This window comes from Schistocerca piceifrons, chromosome 2, assembly GCF_021461385.2.
Source record: "Schistocerca piceifrons isolate TAMUIC-IGC-003096 chromosome 2, iqSchPice1.1, whole genome shotgun sequence".
NCBI lineage: Eukaryota > Metazoa > Arthropoda > Insecta > Orthoptera > Acrididae > Schistocerca > Schistocerca piceifrons.
Window position 1 is genome coordinate 452,706,449 of NC_060139.1, and position 22,228 is coordinate 452,728,676.

At 40.0% G+C, this 22,228-nt stretch overlaps 1 protein-coding gene across 1 annotated transcript in view; it reads left to right on the forward strand.

Annotated features, from left to right (window-relative positions):
- Nucleotides 1-22,228, forward strand: part of LOC124774893 (protein Gawky) — a 277,306-nt gene that overhangs the window by 52,540 nt on the left and 202,538 nt on the right. Inside the window, exon 2 of the mRNA XM_047249552.1 lies at nucleotides 9,622-9,731. Coding sequence (XP_047105508.1) covers nucleotides 9,666-9,731 — 66 coding nt within the window. The 5' untranslated portion in view covers nucleotides 9,622-9,665. The remainder of the gene's footprint in view (nucleotides 1-9,621; nucleotides 9,732-22,228) is intronic.

The following is a 22,228-nucleotide window of genomic DNA, read 5'->3' on the forward strand; positions in this document are numbered from 1 at the left end:
AAAATGTTGTGTCCACAAACCATAGCCTCCCAAATGATATTTTATGACAGGGTGCATTGTTATGCAGATACAGACATCGTCTCCGAAATGCTCCTCTACAGTACGCAGTACATAATGCACTAAAATGTGTTAATATCCTTCCACGTTTAGCATTTCCTTAAGCGGAGTAAGGGGAACACGCACTGACCACGAAAAAACCACCATGCCGAAACACCATCTCCGTACTTCCCAGTTGGCTCTAAAGATGTTGGCACTACTCATGTTAGGAGGTAACATTTTCCTGGCATTCAACAGACACAAACCCTTCCATTGGATTATTCCAATTCGTTTGCAGTCTTCTGCCGTCCTGTGGCGTCGCCCGGACACCATCTCAAGTGTCAGCATTGACTACAGAAATATGTATGTTACGAAGAGTGGCTCGACCATTGCACCCAGTTCTAATTCCCTGCCCGCAGTCGTTGTGCTCGCTGGACTGCTGTTAACACTTTGGAACTCAAGAGTGATTCCTTCCGGCGATTTCATGCGATTTTTTTGCAACCACTCTCCGCAATGCTCGCCAGTCGCCTTCAGGTATATGACACTTCCCTGGTCTTGGTTTAGCTGTGGTTGTTCCTTCGCTTTTCAACCTCACAGGACGTCAGAAAAAGTAGACTTTGAGAGCTTTAGAAGGGTTGAAATGTCCTACATGGACCCTAATGAGCAGCCCACATTGAAAGTCACTGAGCTCTCCCGACTGACCCATTCTGTGGTTGCAGCTTATCTCCTGATGACACAACACTTTTCGCTTACTCTTACACTTGGTCCGACTCTCGTAACATTTAGTGGTCAGTTCCGGATTATATAGCACGGTCGGGAGACTTGTGATCAAATAGCGTATACGATGTTCTGGTGGCGTACCATCAGAGGTGGTGTTGTATTTCCTGGTATAGTATCAATAGATACTGTTGGGGACGGGTAATTGAATCTGAGCACGCGAAATGCACGCCTCCCTTAAGGCAGAGTTTGATGTGGACAACGTAGGTCTTGATAACAATGCTCGACAGAATGGTGCCATGCAGGTATGACTGCTTTGATTCCAGTCACCGAATCTGGTGGATTGAACTGCTGGTCTGCATCACGCAGTCTGTATTTCACAAGTCGTCCTAGGTTTAGTCTATACTCTCCTTTTATTATTTTATCTGTTGTGTTTCTCACCAGTTGAGTAGTTCGTGTAAGTGAATTCCAAGGTATTTTACTTTTGCTTGTAGGATGATTTATTACCCCCAGAGTAGAGTTTTTAGTTGTGCTGTTCCTGTGCTTGCATTTTAATGAAGTGAAGTGTCGGGGTCGGAACAAAAAACTGGCGTTTTGTGAGGTTATGTCATATCCTCCACTTACTTAGCCAAGATTCCAGTCTCGTAGCCGTTGGCTTGTTAGTTAACTGTCACATGTCGAGGCGTAACACCAGTATACAGTATAAACTGCGTAGAAGGCCATTGCCTCATTCCTCCATCGAGATCTAGGAATGTCAACTGTGTATAGTTGTCGAGATGTGAATGCTTTCTGTGCTACCATTGCGTTTGTGCGAAACATCTCAACAGCTGATCATCGACTCAGACTTGTACTTTCGTGTCAAGGTGCGTACACGCTAGTCCTACGAAGACAAACAAACAACAGCCAGTGGATTCGGCCGAACTTTGGTGGCCAACGCATTGGCTTTCGGCCTGTCGTGGGTTGGGACCAAGAGGTTAGACAATGTAGAATCGCAGTTGGCTGTGATAACTTGACGAGGTTGCTCCAGTTTTATTGTTTGTTATAAAGCAGCGTTTTAATAACAGTTTCACCGGGCGATATTATGAGAGAAGAAAAGGATTTGGCAGTCGTCGCATTTGTAGCATATATTTTACTGCAAGAAGCTGTTCATCAGAAAAAGTAGTCTAAGAAGAAACGACGCTGGTGTGATGAAACAAAATTTTCTGAGCTTAAAGCTGACTTGTAATAAGGGCTATTTCACTTTTTTGCGAATTAGAGCTACATATTTCGAATGTGTAGGCTGTAAAATTCCATTTTCTTTTTCACATTGTACACTTTTTTTATAACAGCTCACTTACTTCCCTTGCTTTATTTATGCAATCACAGTTCGTAGGCTCCCATAAACATTCCCGCTCACGATAAACTATCAGCTTTAATGCTGTCTCCGCATTCCTCTCAATACTTCAATATTTTTAGACACAAGAAGTACATACCCGTTCAGGGGACACCGAAAATCGCTACTGGACCAGCAAACATTCGACCCGGCGTTCGTCTTAGGGGATGGGTCTCAAGGCTACACACCGCCAACGTTTTGACGTTGCTGCAAGCAAGACCAGCCGCTTCGTTGATTCCGATTTGCCTCCCGTACACATCAAGCAAATCTCGGCCAGCGAAGCGGTTAGCTGTCGTTCGTTAGCCTTGTGGTCTAGTGTGTACCCGCCTTCACAGATAAGATTTGCTATTAACTGCATGATTTCGCATTAAAAGTTGAAGCGTTACATTTTAAAGAGTAGTCCAGCATGTCACACCTTATTTGAAAGCGCGTTCGATGTTGAAGGAGGGTGCTGTTGTTGCCATGCTTCTGTCGCTTTAATGATTGACTTTAGAACAGAGCTAAGCTATTGACGCACAACTCACGATCCACCCCTCACAACTTTGATTCTGCCAGTATCTCTTTCCTGCTGGCAGGAATGAAACTGAGAAGGCGGGTCGTAATTCGCTCTTGGATGGCTCAGTTGACCACGAAAGGCAAAGTTCCCAATCGGAATATCAATCTGGAACACAGTTTTAGTATTTAAAAGAAGTTTCAGAACAGGGCACACTCCATTGCAGTGTGAAACATTCATTCTGTCAATCGCATTTAATTGACTAACAGCTAACCATAGCAGTTGTCATCTCAGTGGTGGAAGGAAATCTCATCGTGGAAATGCTGATTCTGATGAGATAGGGGTCACAACCAGCCGTAGAACTGTTGGAAACAGCTGAGGCCATATGGTGTTCACTGTTTCATGGACTTGTCACATCGGAACCCTTTCCATTACAACGTAGATTTAGCGTACCAAGATTTCTCTCCATACCTGCAGTGTGTTATAAATGTGACTGCCCACCGAGACATTTATTCTGAGGCCCGAATTGCACTGTCAGATATTATTGATAAAACATTTTATAAAAACCAAAATGCGCTACAACACTTACAAAGGAAATGACAGTACCTTAATACCAAGATTTTGTAAACTGTCTTCTGTAAAAGACTTTTGCCAAAGCTATTTGACAGCATAATTCGGCCTTTAGGCGTGATTTTAGTAAGGATCTACTTGTCAGTCTTCTTCTACAATCAGTCCAAACGTCTGTGCAACAAACTCCTATGTGTGTGCTTTACAATCCCATGGTTAAGTGTCCATGGAATTTGGACAGGGTCATTTGGGATTTCTTACAGAGGAGTTTGACAGGGAAGTCATTTTCAGTCAGTAAACAGACGAGGGTAGTGGCGAGAGGTGGGGCCAATAATGTGTGTACAGTTGAGATTCGAGAAAGCAGTCAACTCTTTACGTTCACCAGTAAATATTCATACATAGCCCGTTCGTGCTAACATTTCACGTTAAAACTACGATGATTTTCGCCATAATCACACAAAAAAATTGTGCTTTAAACAAGTTGTATTAGTCAAGCTTGACTAGCTGCACCTCGTTGTACGTACAAAATTACAACAAAGCGGTGGATAGAAAGGAAAACAAGATGTAAAGATGTCGAAATGAAATAGACTGCAGACTAAAAATGGTCATTGAATGCTGGATATACCATAGCCCGCAGAGATCTTTATTTCCGCACACTCCGCGTGCCCAGTCTCTCTCTCTCTCTCTCTCTCTCTCTCTCTCTCTCTCTCTCTCTCTCTGTTCAAGTAGACTTCATCTTCGTCATACGTTTGTAGTACCTGCCCTTCCATCCTTAACTAATTCCCTTGCATGTTCAGTTTAAGTAGTAAAACTAGTGAAAAGGTGGGCTTCACAGTTTCAAAGCACAGGGTGTCCCACTCAAACCTCCCTGATTTCAAAGACCCAGGAAAAAAAACCCACAGTAGATACGACAGTGAAAAATGCACCACATTGTAGAGCATCTCAAAGAATTTATTTATTTATCATCAATACACCTCTACATGTGAACCATTTGTAGCATGAAGAATATCGAGCCTGTATTCAATTTCTTGCCAAGTTCTTTGTAACATTTCCTCTGTTATTGTTGCAATTGCATTGGTGATATGATGTCGCAAAATAGAAAGATCGTCCACTTAGGTCGCATACACGCGGTCCTTCACGAATCCCCATACAAAGAAATCAAGCGGCGTAATGTCAGGTGAACGTGGTGGCCAGGCAATGGGTCCTCGGCGTCCGATCCAACGATTGGGAAATTTCCTATCTAGAAACTTGTGAACAGCCGTTGACCAATGCGGTGGAGCTCCATCTTGTTGAAAAATGATGTTGGGTTGCAAGTCTTGTATCTTAGGTTACACAAACTGCTCCAACATGCCCAGATACACTGGCCCATTCACTGTTTGTTCTGCAAGGAAGAACGGTCCAACAATCCTGTCGTGCGTTAGCCTGCACCGTGCATTTAGTTTAGAGCTTTCACGAACATGTTCAATGACAACGTGCGGATTTTGCGAACCCCAAATCCGAACAAGTTTGGAAATTTGTGGTAAGGTCTTATGGGACCAAACTGCTGAGGGCATCGGTCCCTAAGCTTACACACTATTTAATCTAACTTAAACTAACTTACGCTAAGGATGACACACACACACTCATGCACGAGGGAGGACTCTTAACCTCCGTGGGGAGGGGGGGGGGGGGGACTGTGACAAGATACGCCTCAGACCGCGGGGCAAATCCGAACTAACGTAATCTAACCTAACCAACCTGCCCTGTCTGTTAACTCTTCCTGATAGATGAAAGGTTGCCTCATCTGAGAATAAACATCTTTTCAGGAAGCTGGCATCCATATCAATACCCTGCAGCAAATTGCTGTCGGCGTGGTTTGTCGTTCAGCATTTTATGTTGCAGAATTTGCGCTTTGTAAGCACACATACGACGACGCTGGTGAACTACACGATTGATCGAGGTACATCAAGTTGCCTAGATGCTTGACGAATTGACTTACGTGGGCTTCTAAGAAACATTTGTCTGATTTCCACCACTGTCTCTTCTGAAAGTCCGTAATGTGCACCACCAGAACGTTTCAGAACACCTCATGTTGCCAGAAACGTCCTATACCATTCCTTAATTGTTTTCACATCAGGTGGATCACATTCATACACACGACGATAATTTCTTTGCACAGTAATCAGCGATTTTGTTTCTGCAAACCACACTACTGCTTGCGCGCAGTACTGTGGAGTCGCCATTTTCACTTCATGCGACCATGCTGCTGCACTCTGGTTGCAATACTTGGCACTTCTGACGCGGAAATATAAATTCTGTGACATTCTCTACAATGTGGTGCATTTTTCATTGTTGTATCTACTGTGGTTTTTCTCTCCTGGGTCCTTGAAATCTGGAAGGTTTGGGTGGGACACCCTGTATTCTAAGACCGATATTGTGGAACTACGAAAAGTTATTAGTTATTTCCAGTCGCCTAACTTCGACAAAGCTATCATATGCAGATTACTGATTGACACTACGTGAAGTTCAAGGGTGGGTCTAACATACCGCTACCCTAAATTTTCGGCAGTCGCATAGTGTAAAACTTGACAACCTGTTACCGTCTTACCGATGTACTTGACGCCACGTAGCCCTCTGTTAATTTTTATGAACTGAACTGGTATTAATCAGTCATTTTTAGATGGTTGATTGACTGAAACTTGTTGTCTGGAAACAAATGTTCATTACTACAGCTTTTGGTTAGGCCACGATGTCATTCAGTAGCTAAAGAAACGCGTAGTAACCCTATTATTCTCGCAATCCAACTTGACACTCGGCGCGGTGACAAGTGGGAAAGAAGGAAATGCTTTTAAGGCTAGTTTACACGACAATAGTTCGAGCAACTCGTTTCATGAAACGTGTTTCGCGCAGGTGGTTCATATGTGACTAGAAAGAGTGACACCAGTGTACCCTTGTTTCGTCATTTTGTGAACGGCGTAGTCTCGTCTGAAATGAATGTTTCGGCAGCTGCACGAGTTCTGGCGGAGTTAATGCTTGTCTGCAAGAAATCACTGCATAAGAATAGAAATAAGAGACGTGTTTGGGTTAATGATTTGAGTAAAGGAAAGCCAGCAGCTCGGTTGCTCAGCGACCTTGCTGAAAGAAATTGTCATGGAAGACCCGAGAAGTTATTTCAGTCATCTGAGAATGTCACCAGAACTTTTCTTCATATTATTCTCTACAGGACCTATATCGTGTTCCAAAATCAACAATTTTATGGTGGTATTTTTCCAAGCAATTCTCCAAAATCGGCAATAGGGTCCATAACTCTCGGTCTATTAGAAGATGCAGTTGGTTATGACGCATTTGCGCCAACGGCATGTTCAGTGAAGACTTTTTTTTCAAAGCATGGTCATTTGAGTTTCCAGTTATAAACTGTCGACAGTTCGCCACGTTGTGGAATATGCATTTGGATTCTGGTTTCCAAATTTCCTGTACACAAATTTCCTTCAAGAAATGGCCAGCTTGAAACACGAGATTTTAGTCTTGCAGACGTGTTTTCTACAACCAGATATTTGGCTTGCTGTATTTTCCGTATCATTGCGTTTGTGTTTCTAATTGAATGAATGTTGCTCTGCAGCGTAGGTATTGTCAACCCATCCATGTTCAGATCGGTTAGGACGGCCTCAAACGCAGCAATATATCGCTGCTTGTTTTTTAATCCAACAAGATTGAAATCTCACAAACTTACATGCATAGCATGGATATCTAAAAATCAAAGTTTCCTCCGTTCCACATTTTATATTTCAGTTTCCCACTCTACCGACAATACTGTGCAACTACTGTCGCCAAAGTTGGATCAAGCCAAAACTGTATGGTTTCACTGAGTCGCGCAAACGCGCGCCACGCATGCGCAGTGGTCAGTAGCGCAGCTGCGCGCAACGTAGTGTAAACTAGGCTGTAAGGTCGCTCCCATAAGCCACCTCGCCGTGTCAGCTCGAAGTGTGCGAGTAAAAAGGACTGCACAAGAAAAAAAAGTCTTTGGTAACAAAGTGAAAGAATGCAGCTGCTGCCAACCAAAAATTCAAAGCTTCAGATCAGAAAAAGCTCGGTGAAACGCTGTTTGGACTATGGGAAGGACTGAAATGAAACGTTTAGAAGCCTTTGAAATGTGGTATAAGAGCCATCTGTTGAATGATAAGATGGATTGCTCGGGTAATGAATGATGTCCTGTAACGAGTCAACAAGGTAAAGAAAATTAATTAAAACTGTAAATCGCAGCGAAAGAATACTGGGATGCATATTACGGCGCATATTCATTCGGAAACAAACTATTTGATGGTAAGGTGGAAGAATCGCAGAGCAATGCCTGCAGATGAACATCTTTAACAAGTCGATGATCTAGGATGAAAAAGTTATATTTCACTGAAGACGATAACTGCGAATCGACAGAAATGGAGGACTGCATCAAACCCACGTTTGATGACTGAAATAACGAAGCATTAGTAAAAAACTGTGGGGAGGGCGAAAAGCCAATTTATTTACCATTTCAAAATAGTAACACTTCTACAACTTGCTCTAAAACATGTGAAAACCACCAGGAAAAGCATCAATAACACGTGAAATGAGACATTAAATAATGTTGTTGTGAAATTAATGAGTATATTATGATCTTACAATGTTGTTATCTTGCCTATTAATGTTCTTCATGTAGATTGTCTACCCTCTGTTTGCCCGCGTAAATCTTACGAGCCCATGTAATACCGGTTGCAATAATGTAGGTAAAATGCCCTGCTCAATCTACTTTCTCCGTGGCTGCAGGGTAAAAACAAAAAGTGCCAATAGCAAATTACTGTAATGTTTTGTCATTTGTAACTCTGCAGCGCAGTCGTCGTAAGAATGTGAAAAATTCTATCATAGTATTTCACAGTCCCTTTAAACAGAGTTTTTTTTATATTTTGTTCCGCTTCGCTACCCGTTTGTGTTGCCATCGCGATAGCATGGCTAACGTGACAATTACACCCGCCATATTTACGATGTATTACCCAGGAGTCGTTCCAACAGTTTGGCAGCGCTGTCACCGGTGGCCTACCTTCGGTTGTTCGGAAGGTGCTCGGCACTTTCCGGCTGAGATCGGGTTAGTTGTCTCGTTCGCCCAGCAGAGCACGGCAGGCACAAAATGGCCGAAAAAGATTCGATTTGTACCATGGCCAGTGAAACAGGTTTCAATAAAATGTTCGTCCAACACCGGTATTGTTCTTATTCACCGTTAATCCAGTTTATATTGTTGCTGATGCAATGTATGAGAAATGTCTTTGAATTTGTAATTTGTGTTTCTTTTCTCCATTGTGTAGTACTAAGAGATAAAACAATATATATTTACTTATATAAATACACATATATGTACTGTCGAAGGTGCAACGTGTTAACAAAAGCCGGCACTAATATGAAATCCAGTGTGAATTCTTGTTTCGTAACATATTTTACAGATAATACTTTTTGCAACATCTGATTGTAGTGGCTGGCTATCTCAGTAAAAGGCCGCACGCAGGAGGTAACCAGCGCCACGTAACGCGATCAATACAAACCGCAAGACATACTTAAAAAAAATAATTAAAACAGCCCGCTCCACAGATCCTTCCGCTTCAATAGTCGTGTACATGCACTATTAGTAGATTCATTTGATACCCAGTCCATGAAAGTTGCGAAAGAGCTTCCTGCTGAGAGAATACAGAAGGGTGCTAACCTTCTTGATGGACAACATCATGAGTTCTTTATCGATTTGTAATGTGATTTCTATGTAGCGATATTGTTTTTGTTAACGCACGTTAATTATTTCATACACTGGCAGAAAAATTTCTTGAATTATCATGCTGTTGTTTTCAGTAGTTAATCTGTGATACACACGCACACGGAGAGGGGGGGGGAGAGAGAGAGAGAGAGAGATTCGTATGACAGATAAATAAACATGAAATTCGAGAGCAATGATTTTTCCAGATTTAAGCATGTAGTGTGCTACGCTACTCATTCAAAATGCCATTTGTAGAATGAGCAAGGATGGTTGCGCAATGAAGTATCGTATTGATGCTCAGTAAAACAACATGGATGCCAACAGCTTCTGCATACGCGTATTGTATCAGCTGTTGTGCCGTAGTTGCCATCATATTTCATTAAGACTAAACGGCTGTGTACGTTCTGTAACAATGTAGTAGGAATAGTATTAAATTAGCTTAATACGTTTCAGATCTGCCATTGTGGTTTGCAATGATGACTGACGTCTTATTTGATAAGGTGAGCCAACAGACTTCATGTGAAAAATAGAGAATAGTATGTATTTTATCTGTTTAATGAAATGTTTTTGTGCTTCTTTGTCATAATGTGTACGATAAAATGGTAATAACTGTAAGATTGTATAGCTGACGCGACTAGCTAGCAAAGTGTTACAGAATGTATTTACGTCGTCCTTTTCTTTTTTCAGATATCAGTTTCCATGTTTTGCCTGCCAAAGAAAAATTGAGCCCAATGTTTCCAAACGAATCTAGTTCAGATGAGATTTCTAAAGTAAATGTCGTTACACAAACGTTTAAGGTGAGTACGTTTCGTAAACTTCATTGGTATAACCCCTAAGATACTAAAGCTCCTGCTCAGTCCTAAGTCACCACTGAATGTGGTTTATAATTATTTGTGTGAGTGCAGGTAACGGACAGTTCCGTCTCGTAGGAAGTGTGTGGTAGTATAGATGGAGATATGTTAGAGCTCGACGTGTGTGTGTTTGTGTGGGGGGGGGGGGGGAGGGAGGGGTAGTCCTTTAGTCCTACACGAATTATCAGGTGCTTATATGTGATTTGCCATAAGATTTTCAGATATTTTTATGTAAGTAGGCCTACCTGTTAATTTTGTTTCTTAGCCAGTGTGTCATCCATGAACTGGAATACGACTTTGCAGATTGAAGCTGTTATGCTCTTATTTCTTTATTTTGACCAGTTACAAGAACTTTATTATACTCTTAGCAGTGGTATGTAGTACCTCATTGGGTTGGAATACTACACTGACCATTTTTTGACTTTCACCAACATTTGGAAATAATATGACAGGGTACTGATGTGTTGTTAAGTTAATGCATTTTTTTATGGTAAACGAGAATACACAACTAAAGAATACTATGCATGAAGTGTTGGTAAAGCAATATATGATTTTAAGTCAGTAAACAGCTTCAAAATAGTCGAAACAGAGAAAATCTTAGTGAAAACAGCAGCATCATTATTTAAATATGTGGTTCACCTTGATACGTAAGTGTGTGTGTGTGTGTGTGTGTGTTTTTCATAACTAAAACATAAAACAAATGGGTGATAAGTTTGTCACCTTGTATAGAGGCAGTTTCAACATTTTAACTATAGGTCAGTCACTCTAGTGCATATATTGCCCATAATGTTTCAGAATATTTGTTAAATTTAACCCATAAATGAATTTCCAGTATTTCAGGCATATTTGTCTCACTTTTCCCCAACGTATAATGTTTGTCTCCTGGGTTTAATTTTTATTATGTACAGCATATTCTTTATCTCTAATAAAACCCACAGCAATGCCAGTATGATCTACATTTCGATATTGTATTAATTTATATTGCAGATCTGTTTCAGAGAATATTTTTCCTTGTAATTTTGAAGTGAGAATTATATCCATAATTTTAAGATATTTGAATATGTACAGAATTATTTCTGAGATATACCATACAAATTCTTTTGGTTATAACGGAAAATGTTGTGAGCTCATAGGGAATTTGAACTTCTTGACTCCCTTTTGCTTGATTACTGTAAAATGCTTCCACCCAACCCCCTCCCCCAGTTATTTTCATTGGTATAATGATGCTGTGTGAAAAGTTAGGCATACATAGCTTCAGTGCAGTCAAGGGAAAAGATGAAACATATTGCAAGGTTCATGAATTCCCACACATTGATAATTTGATTATACACACTAGATTCAGCCATTATCAACAACTAGCGTACCCCTACATTAAATTTTTCTGAGAATGTATAGGTTCGTCAGCGGTTGAAACATACTACTCGGATCTAATAGAATTTTTAACTTCAAAATACTTGCCCAGTTCCTTGTTTTGAATACTTGGTGGCAGAGAAGTTGTACACTGATTAACTCCATAACATATTAATTTTTTTTCCAAATTATGTTGCAAAAGATAATATTTTTAATTTATCAAAAACATCCTATAATGAATGGCATGACATTTAGACATACAAAGAGAGCCATTAAAGCTAATAAAATCCCAAGTATACTTCTGCACAGGACTTTGACGAAACTATCCTAAAACAAGGAAGTCATTTTGTAGTTTTTTGAGCAGTGAAGTCTAACCATGTGTGTTTCACAACAGTTTCTGATGAACGTAAATCCTGGAGGAGCTAGGTGGAATGCAGTGGGGGTATTTATCTCCTACCACTGTTGAGTACTTGGCACTCAAGTGTCGTCCCTTTCAGTGTCTGATGGAGTCACAGCATATTCTTCTTTACTTTCTGAGCTTCTAAATTCAATACCAAACTCAGTATTGCTATAGGTAGGAGACAAGGTACTAGCAGAAGGAAAGCTGTGAGGACAGGGCGTGAGTTGTGCGTTGGTATCTCTGTTGGTAGAGCACTTGCCCGCGAAAGGCAAAGGTCCCGAGTTCGAGTCTCGGTCCGGCACACAGTTTTAATCTGCCAGGAAGTTTTAGTATCACTATAGCCATATTTTATTTGAAAGCATTGCCTAAACAGCAATACAGGAGAGTGGCAGAAAGTGCATGTTTTGCTGTTAAGTATCCAAAGATGCATCCAGTAAAGAGGATATCTAATGGTAAGCATCTCAACCAAAATATGACAGCCAGGCTGCAAATGTAGGGCCAGCTGCCTTTCAGGTAGCTGAACAGGTATCAGTGCTGAATTGGAGATACGTGGGTTTACTTTTTTGAAGATCTGTTCTTAAGCTGACAGAGTATACTTGAGATTTTAAGTTTCTATCAGAATAATAAAAATTAGATAACTAGCATTTTTAAGTTACAGAGTTAATTAAAAATTTTAAATGAAAATATTCAGAATGCAAATGTTAAAGAAATGTTGTATAAACACCTAATCTAAATTTTTTTCTAACCCTTATCACTTTTGTTGATTCTGCTATACATGAAGTACTAATTACATCAATTAAATGTGGTTCGGGTAGAATACATGCTGATGTGAATATAGCACAACTTTTATGCCACATAAATACTAACTGTTAAATCAAATTTTACATTCTGTTTTTCTGAGAACATTTCTGGTGTCACAGGTATATTTTTATGGAAGTGCAACAGAACACTGAGAAGAGAAGTCGGCCTTTATGGATAAGCAAATTAAAACTTTATCAGTGAACATTGAAATACTTTACAGTTGTATGCTATTGCATAAAAGAACAAATCACATGATACATGGAGAGAGTTCTCCCTTTACCTGCAGGCAGAATAGTCTCAAAACACTGGGAGAATCCAGAGACATTAGATTTCCAGCTAATGGATACTAGCGTACCCAGGGACAAGCGAATATTGTAGCAGAACACACATGAAGTGATATCCATACCAATTATTTTCAGTAATTTGTATTTTGTGGTGGATTTTATATTGCCACATTTATTTACTTGTGAGTTTGAAAGTATGATAAATAACTAAAGGAAGATTTGCAAATTTTTGGCTCCCAAATTTAAATACAGTGTGAGCACGGATCTCTTAAATGTAAGTTAAACAAATCTAGCAGTGACATTTCATGATTGTTAGTGATATCGAAGTGCAGTAATTCAGTGTATAATTGTGGCAAAACAAAAAGAGAGAGAGAAAAAAAAAACTTTGTCAGCTAGTTGAACAGTTTCAGTTGTACACTTACGTTGTTCATATTTTTTAGTAGCCTAGTGCTCCTAGTTCCACTTACGGATATCAAGAAAATTTGTTGCAGCAAAATTTCTTCCGGGTTGAAGCAGCTTGATCTGTCTATGTAGCTGTTTTAGAAACATCTCATTTTGTGATCTTATTGCTTAATGGCTTGTTTATGTAATTTGTAAGCTTCATTACTTTTGAGTTCATACATTTTGAGACAAAGGCGCAGATGCCCGAAATCAAATTTGCTGCCGAAGTAAGTGATTTTGAAACTTTTATCCCAGAAGGATTACCTAATCCTTCCTTATGTTAACTACCATTTGAAAGAGCATCTTTTTCTCTACCAAATAATAGGTTTTCAGAAATACTTTTTTTCCCTTGAAGGTCTAAAATTGCTCAATAAAATCTCTCACACATTCCAAATAAATATGGACATAAAGATACAAAATTAATTTTTAGCAAACTTAGTCCTCTTCTACATCATATAAACCCTGAAGTTCCACATTTCATTGTTTTGCTGTCACTTTCTCAATTTGTAGGAATACAGCTTCTGGAACATGAGCTGTAGAGTATTTTCCATGTTAGTAGCCACATTTTTTGGCCTCCTGTGTTTTTAGAAGGCAGATGATGCAGCAGTCATTAACTTCAAGCTACTGCAACTGTTCATGGGGACTTAATCGTTTTGTTAGGTGCATAACTGTATTTTATTTTTGGCTGTTCAATTTTCCAAGAGTGTCATGTCCCACATGTAACATAATAACTATGAATATTTATGAAACATTATGCATATTCTGTCAGTCTTCAATATTTTAGAACCATATTACACAAAAATGTAATTTAACTCCAAAAATTAAAGCAGAGTTTGGTTTTGTAAGTGACTTGATAGTTTTGATTTGAATACCTGAAGGATTCAGCATGTGAAAAACTTCGATAATTTGGTTGCTTCAAGTTCTTCTTTGCTGATATGTAATTCCAGCAAAAGTCTGCTAAATGGAGATTATTCTCCTTTGGGGAAGAAGAAAGGAGCTGTTGTTGAGTTGTTCTGTTCTGAGATACAGTGCTGAACACACAATTTTTCTTCATAAAGTCATTTTACTGATATTTTGTATCTCTACAAAGATCATGCTGTAATTCTTTTTCGAAGCTGAATGACCATGGTAATATATATATATACTAAAAACAAAGATGATGTGACTTACCAAATGAAAGTGCTGGCCGGTCGACAGACACACAAACAAACACAAACACACACACAAAATTCAAGCTTTCGCAACAAACTGTTGCCTCATCAGGAAGGAGGGAAGGAGAGGGAAAGACGAAAGGATGTGGGTTTTAAGGGAGAGGGTAAGGAGTCATTCCAATCCCGGGAGCGGAAAGACTTACCTTAGGGGGAAAAAAGGACGGATATACACTCGCGCGCACACACACACATATCCATCCACACATATACAGACACAAGCAGACATATACAGAGGCAAAGAGCCCATATATATAAATTAATTTCCCCCCCCCCCCCCCCCCTCCCCGTGTGGAATGTTTATGTATTTATATGGGTTACTGGAACTGCTGAAGATTAGCTGAAAAATTTCAGGAACCATTGTTCAGTTGGGCAAAAGTTGTACGCAGTCTACTATAAGGAACTCTGTAATAAATTGACTGCTGTTGCAGCTTGGACTTCATCTGCTGAGGATCAGCAGATGGATATGTGATAGATTTAATACCAGCTTGAGCTCCGTCATTGTTTCCACTGTTAAAATTCAGAGCACCCATAAACACAATATTAAAGTTTGTGTCAAATGAAAAGTTAATTGGGCACAAAGCTCAATCAGTAGCCCAAGTGGCATATGCTAGTGGTGTCCAACCTGGTGAGTTGCTTTAGCCAGCAGTTACAACAGATCTCAGCAGAATTTGGTGTCTGAGAGAACAGCTAGAAATTTGAAAATGGTGTGCTGCCAGAGAAAAAGCAGGGCAATGTTTGTTACGAAGGAATAAAGGTTCTAGTACTTAAATTTTTTTTAGGACAGTGATTTCAGTAGGCTTTGCCGTGACATGAACAATTGTGTTTCTGTCTGAATTGATGGCTGAAAAGTTCAGAATCAAATGTGGCTGTTAGTAAGCAGTGGAATAGAAATTTCCATTGCTTATCAAAACAAAAATGGCTAAGTAAGTGGCTTTTCAACTCGAATAAGTGTGTGCACAATTCACCAGAACGTCAAATTGATGCTTGCCAGTTGTAGTATTGACAAGGGCTATAAAAATTTTGCAGGATTGACAGTTCACAGTAGTGAATCAAAAGTTTGCATTCTGCATAGATATGATAGTTGCCCAGCAAGAATTGCACCTCAGTAACATGTTACTGATCGGTATAAGCACATCGATTCTTCAGACATTCTGGAGTACAAACAGTGGGTCATTCTGAAGACACTATGGAGTATAACAGTGGCTCCAAACAAATTGTACATCAATTGAAACTAGGCAACTAATAGTAGAGATGGGACCAAAAGTCTCTGATCTGATGTTTCACAACTTTATCTCAAAAAATAAGGCAGTATCTTAAAACTGTGAACAAAACATAGCCTGGTGAAGTAATTGCACCGCTTCGTTTTGCGGAGAACTACTACTTTGTTGCACAGGTTGCTGTGCAATGAACATTTCTTTTACATCCTATTAACAACCACATTTGGTTGCTGGGGAAACTATCAAGCTACTGTGCATACCCTCCATATTACTAAGTGACTATCCTGGAACCCAGTACCAGTTGCTGGTCACCTATCTAACAGCTACTAGGGCTAACAAACATTTGATTTTCAATATTTTGCATAATTATTGACCAAATGTAAAAATTTAAAATGCTGTCGCTATGTACTCATTAAGATGTATAATCTTATATTAAAAGTTGAATGCAAAAAGACAAGTGTCACAGTTGGAAATTATGTGTTTGTCTTGAGGCAGCGTAACTGGCGGTATTCTAATACACATACTTCGTTCATCCTGTATTTGAGAATGATAACACTTAGCAACTTTCAACAAACTTTATGCATAATTTCAAACCTTTTCCAAGATTTTTCTCACCTACAACCTTAATGTAAAATATTTAAACCATTAACTCATTTATAAAGTAATCAAAATTTCAAAGATTTTCTTATACATGCAAGTTCGATTCTTTAAAGAATGGGGATTTACTAGTTGTTCTCAGTTTTGTTGAAAATGAGCAAATGAAATATGTGTAATTATTAGCATCCTATGAAAAATACAACTGCAGTTCATGTCTCTTTCACAAAATGTGGGTTGAATAAAAATAAAAAATGCCAAATCTGCAGAAAAGTACATACCTCAGCAATGGCTCCAGTCCCACACAAAAATTTCAAGAATTGGGCCAATCTTTGCTACCACCTCAAAGATGTTTAAAATACATTATTTGCACCAAGTTGTAGATCGTCTGCGTGTGATTGGATTAATGACTGTAAAACAACCACAAGCTTGCGCACAAAGAAAAATAAATTCCCACACCTTCAGTTTACATGCATTCTGTAAGCGAAACAAAAATAAAATTGAATTTATTTTTGTTGAGAAAGCCCAAAGTTTATCTGTCGGAGATTCTCACTAAGAAAGAAGAAAAGTTTTCTTTGGCTTTGAGACTTGCTTGAATAAGAGAAAGTCGCCAGTTTATTGTAAAACAGTTAAAGTGAAAATGTTGCTAGGGCACTTTTTATTTGACAAAGTATCAGAACCAACTGATGATGCCCCAGAATTTGTGGTTTGAACATGACATCCAGGCATGTTTGCCTGTATGACAACAGCTGGTGGGTTGGCAGTGTGTTGTGTGAAATTTCATTTGAGGAGAAAGATGCACTTTTCAACTCCTTGCATCCTTGCTGTCTTTAAGATTGTTTCACTGGCCAATACAAAAGGATAAATGCTGGATTCGTGATAAGCACGTTATCACAAATCTACCACTGTATTAGAACATTGGGTCGACAACACAATTTCCCAGACACAGTAATTACTAAACTTAATGAGAAAATTTAAATCACTCTAGTACTGATGCTGTATTGCAAGCATGCCAGTATGTCGAATTGGGAACCATAAAAAAATCACCCAAAGCTTGGGAACCTTTACTAAACAGTCTACTAGCAGGCTTGGGAACCTGGAAAAGGTCCCCCTGCCCATGGGTGACTTGACCTGGCCGTTTGGCTGTGAGGATGCCAGTTTTTTTGCTAACAGATAGTGACAAAAGACAACATGATCCAATGCAAGCATTCAGTTAAATTGTGACTGACAACTACTTTTAAAAAAATCTACGTTTCTCATAACTCCAAAATTTTGATTTGTGGAAGATACTTTATTGGATAGTTACAGACCTTCAAGGAAACAGCATTTGTGGAAAATTAATATATTATGGAGAAAAAGATGCTTTTTTTAAATGGTAGTTAATGCAAATATGGTTCACGTTTCCCTTCTGAGATAAAAGGATTCAAAAATCACCTAGTTTGACAGCAAATGTGATTTCGGGCAACTTCACCCTGTCTGTCTAAAAAAATATCAAATCAAAGTGTTAAAACATATAGGTGTTGTTTTCTTTCCTACAACACATAGGTAAAACACAGTTTACAATGCCTCGGATTGTTGTTATGCTGAGATGGGAGGAACGAGCTGGCTGTTTCTGAGGTCAATGACATTGATATTCACAAAGTCAACAGTTAGCAATAGACAACTCTAGAGCATAGAAAAGTCATCTTAAGCTCTTTAAGCAGTTTATGGAACAATTCGAATCAGAAATGTAATACAGGCAAGGTCAAAACTCGACTAATCAATGACTTGTATTTTAGGCATCAGTGACTAGGGAGAGACTGCCTGGCAGGAATGGGCTGTGATATTTACAAGTAGTCTCAGATCAGCGGATGGCTCCACATGACATGCCTGCAGTGGCACTGGTTCTGGGAGCAAGTTGTAGCAAGAGTAAGCAGTGAGAGTACCTCTAACCTGCCCTCCATATCAATACTCAGGCAGGGCAGGGATCCCAATCTCTTTCAGGTATTGAACCCCTCCACTCTTTAATCAGTATGTAGGACCAGAAATGGCTCAGCCTGGGTTGACTTCATTGCATAATGGGAGAAAAAGATTCCAGAATTCCTGCCAAAGGTTACTGCAATAGTACCTAGATCTTCCGGGTAGGGCAGATGCTGGTGCCATTTCTGATAGTCCCAGCTGATCAGTGGGTTCTGGTGTGCAGCTTGATCCCACCTGGAGAAGGGGAGAGCAGTTCGGCCTCCATGGTCACTGCAGTCACATCGATTGTGTGATGAGGGGCTTGCCAGTACATCTGAGAGTCGGAAGTGGGTTAGTGGGTAAAAGCTGCTCCACCTCTATTGGCTTCCATCATTGGTCATGGTCAATGTCTGTCACAAGGGTGGAGGCTGTAGTGGGAACGGGCAGGCTGTTACGAAGGCTTGTGCTTGCCCCTGGCTTGGTTGTGAAGGTCGTGCTCAGCCAGTGGCTGAGGGGAAGGGGGGGCTGTACACCTTGTTGTGGCTGGAACTGAATATGATGCCAACTGGATGTTTCTGACAGGCTGCAAGCTCAAACTTTTGTCACCTCTTTAGCTGCAACCGCCGCCTTGGGTCAGTTCGGTGTCCGGGCTGAGAGTGCAAGCCCACGTGGGAGCTCATATGGTAATGAGACTGTGTGCATGGTCAATGAGTCGACTGAGTTGGGTTTAGCACGCCGAAGAGGGTGTAGGGTCCTACATCTACACCATACTCTGCAAGCCAACTAATAGTGTGTGTGAGGGAGAGTACCGTACTTCCGGTGCCACTAATTGATCCCCTCTTCCCTATTCTTCTGGCGAATGGTGCATGGGAAGAATGATTGTCAGTAAGCTGCTGTATTAACTCTAATTTCTTGAATTATTTTCATTGTGGTCATTTTGTGAGATGTATGTAGGAGGAAGTAATAAGCTGTCAGACTTTTCCCAGAAAGCACTCGCTCATAATTTTCAACAGTAAACCTCTCCGTGATGTGCAATGACTCCCTTGTTATATCTGCCACTGGAGTTCGTTCAGGACTCTGTAATGCACTAGTGCCACCTAAAAGATGTTGTGACAATAGGTGCTACTGTTTGTTGGATCTGCGCTCTCTCTTCTATCTGTTCTTCCTGGTAAGGGTCCCAGATTGGGGAACAATGCTGTAAGGCCAGTTGAACGAGTGCTGTTTAAGCCATTTCATGAAAGAGTTGCACTACCTTATGATTCTTCCTATGAATTGATCTGGTGTCTGCTTTTCCTGTTATTTGTTTTATATGTTCAGTAGATATTTTACTGTAGATACTGTTTTCGACAGTAGTGTAGTTCTACACCAGTGGATTTGTTTTCCTTTGTGTGCACAATATGTTACATTTATTTACATTCAGGGTCATTCTGCGAATTGATAGTGTCTTTTGGCATTGCTACTTTCTTACAAACAACCTCTTCATCTGCGAAGAGTCTTTAAATACTTCCGGCACTTTCTTTTAGGTCATTTATGTAAACTGATAAGCCTGAACATTATGACAACTGCCCACTGCAATGTAGGATGCCGCCTAGTTGCATTGTGGGCACATAACACAGAAACAAAAATATGTAAGCAGAGCAGACATGAACGGGGGACCACTGTAGCGAAGGTATGGGCTGCGAAAGTGGAAATCCATTGAGATAAGCAACTTTTGTACAAAGGGCAGATTATTATTATGCAGAGCCTTGAAAACAGCAAAGCTGGTTAAATGTTTATGTGTTACTGTCGTGAGCATCTAGAGAATGCTACTGTTGTGAGCATCTTACAGAAAGCAGTAGGACAGTGCTAATTTGTTAGATGTCCACAACTATTCACAGAACGTGGCGTTCAGAGTCTTGTCTGCTCTGTAATGTAGGGTAGATGTTGATCTGTGGTATCTCTGCCAAAAGAGCGCAGTGCTGGTGCACGCACAAGTGTTTCAGAGCACACATTTCATCGTATATTGTTGAACATGGAGCTCTGCAGCAGACCACCGCTGTGTGTTCGCATTTGACCCAACATCATCATCAGTTACGCTTGCAGCGGGTATGGGACCATTGATATTTGACAATCAATTAGAGGAAACATGTAGAAATGCTGTCATTGAGGCAAATGGTGGCTTGAAATGTGCAGCACGCCACAGATGCAGGCTGGTGGGAGCAGTATTATGCTATGGGAGACATTATCTTGCACTTTCATTAGATCTGTGGTGGTAATTGAAGACATGCTGACAGCTGCGAACCAGTTTCATCCCTTCATGCACGATATCTTCCCCAACGGTAATGACATCTTTCAGCAGTATAATTGTCCATGTCTCGGAGCCAGAACTGTGCAAAATTGGTTTGAGGGGCGCTATAGTGAACTCACGTTGATGTCTCTGTGACCAGTTTCGTCTTACGTAAATCCTACGGAACCCATCTGGGTCACTATTGGGCACCATCATGGCATACAAAAATCAGTAGCAATTTATTTATCTGAATTACATGATCTGTGCTTGGACATCTAATGCCACACTCTTCCACAAACGTTCCAATAAACTGTCGGATCCCTGATTTGCAGAATAAGTGATGCATTTTGTTCCAAAGATGGACGAACTAACTGTTAAGTGGGTGGTCATAATATTTTGGCTCATCAGTGTACATGGTTAACAGTAACAGTCGTGTCACACTTTCTTTGGGCACTCCATAAATTATCTTAACATCTCTTGAGTTTGTTCCATTAAGAGTGACGTTCTATGTATGAGTCACAAATCTGTCCAATACTTGGTAAGCTTGTATTTTTTCACTAAACGTTAGTGCAGAATGGTGTCAAATGCCTTCCTGAAGTCAAGGAACATGACACCAACCTAAGCCCCATTGACTACAGCACTGTAAATCTCTTTGCAGAATAGTGACCTTAATTTCGCAAAATCTCTGTTTGTATAATCCGTGTTGATTTTTGTAGAACAGGTTTTCGTTCTCCAAAAACATCACAATTCTTGAGCATGAAACATGTTCCACAATTCTGCAGCAGATTACGGCAACAGTACATGCTGATATGATAATTATGTGCGTCTGTCCTATGACCCTTCTTGAAAACAGGAATGATTTGCACTTGTTTTGAGTCACTAGGTCCCCTTGGTTCATCCAGCAAACTATGATAAACTGCTGTTAGGAGGGGAACAAGTTCTTTCGCATAATATTTGTAGAATCTTACAGGTATCTCATGTGGTCCTTATGCCATTTCACTAATAAGCAGATGTAATTGCTTTTATATACCACAATTAGTTATCTCAATATCTACTGTTTTGATGTTTATGTGATGATTGAAAGGAGGGACCTCGTAGTGATCTGTGATGAAACAATTTCAAAAAACCAAATACATTATTTCGGCCCTCTTTCTGTTATCTTTTATGTTGGTTACAGTAAGGTCACTGAATGAATTAAAAAAGGATTTCAAACCTCTTACTGACTTTTTGCTAGACAAAAAGTCTTGGAGTTTATAGTCGGATGGTATGACAAACTTTTATTTTCAAAGTTATCGAATGATTACTTCATTGTTCTCCTTATATTCAGCATTTGTATGTCAGCAAGGTTTGGACTTTTCACGAATATGTGGTGAAGCTCTCTTTGTTTATATAGCTTGCGTGAAGTGTGCTTGTCTAAGGCATATTGAACAATGCTTCTGAATTTTTTCCCTTTTGTGCTTCACATCTTTGCCCTGAGCCCAGAATATTTGATGCTGACTCCAGATACTCTGCAATTTGTGTACTGTCACTCTTGCTAAGCAAAAATATTTTCCTTCCTTTTGTAACATTCCTTGTAAAACTCGTAGTCACAGTTGATATCACAGCCTTACGAGCATAGATACCCTTCATCTATATTAACTAATTCGATAAGTTCAGGTCTGTCCATTGCGAGATGGTCTGAGACATTATCTTCACGAGTTGTTTCTCTGTTCATCATCTTGAAGTAATTTTCAGATAAGACATTCAGAATAATGTCACCCAAATACCTGGCTCTGGCACCAGTTTTAATAGCATGACTCTCCCAATCTCTACCTGGCAAGTTGAGGTCATCCCCAATTACAATAGCACAACTTATTAACAATGTTCTGCAATTTCTATCTGAAGTGCCCTATCACAACAGCTCCTAACTCAGGCAGTCTACAAAAGCATTCACTTACCATT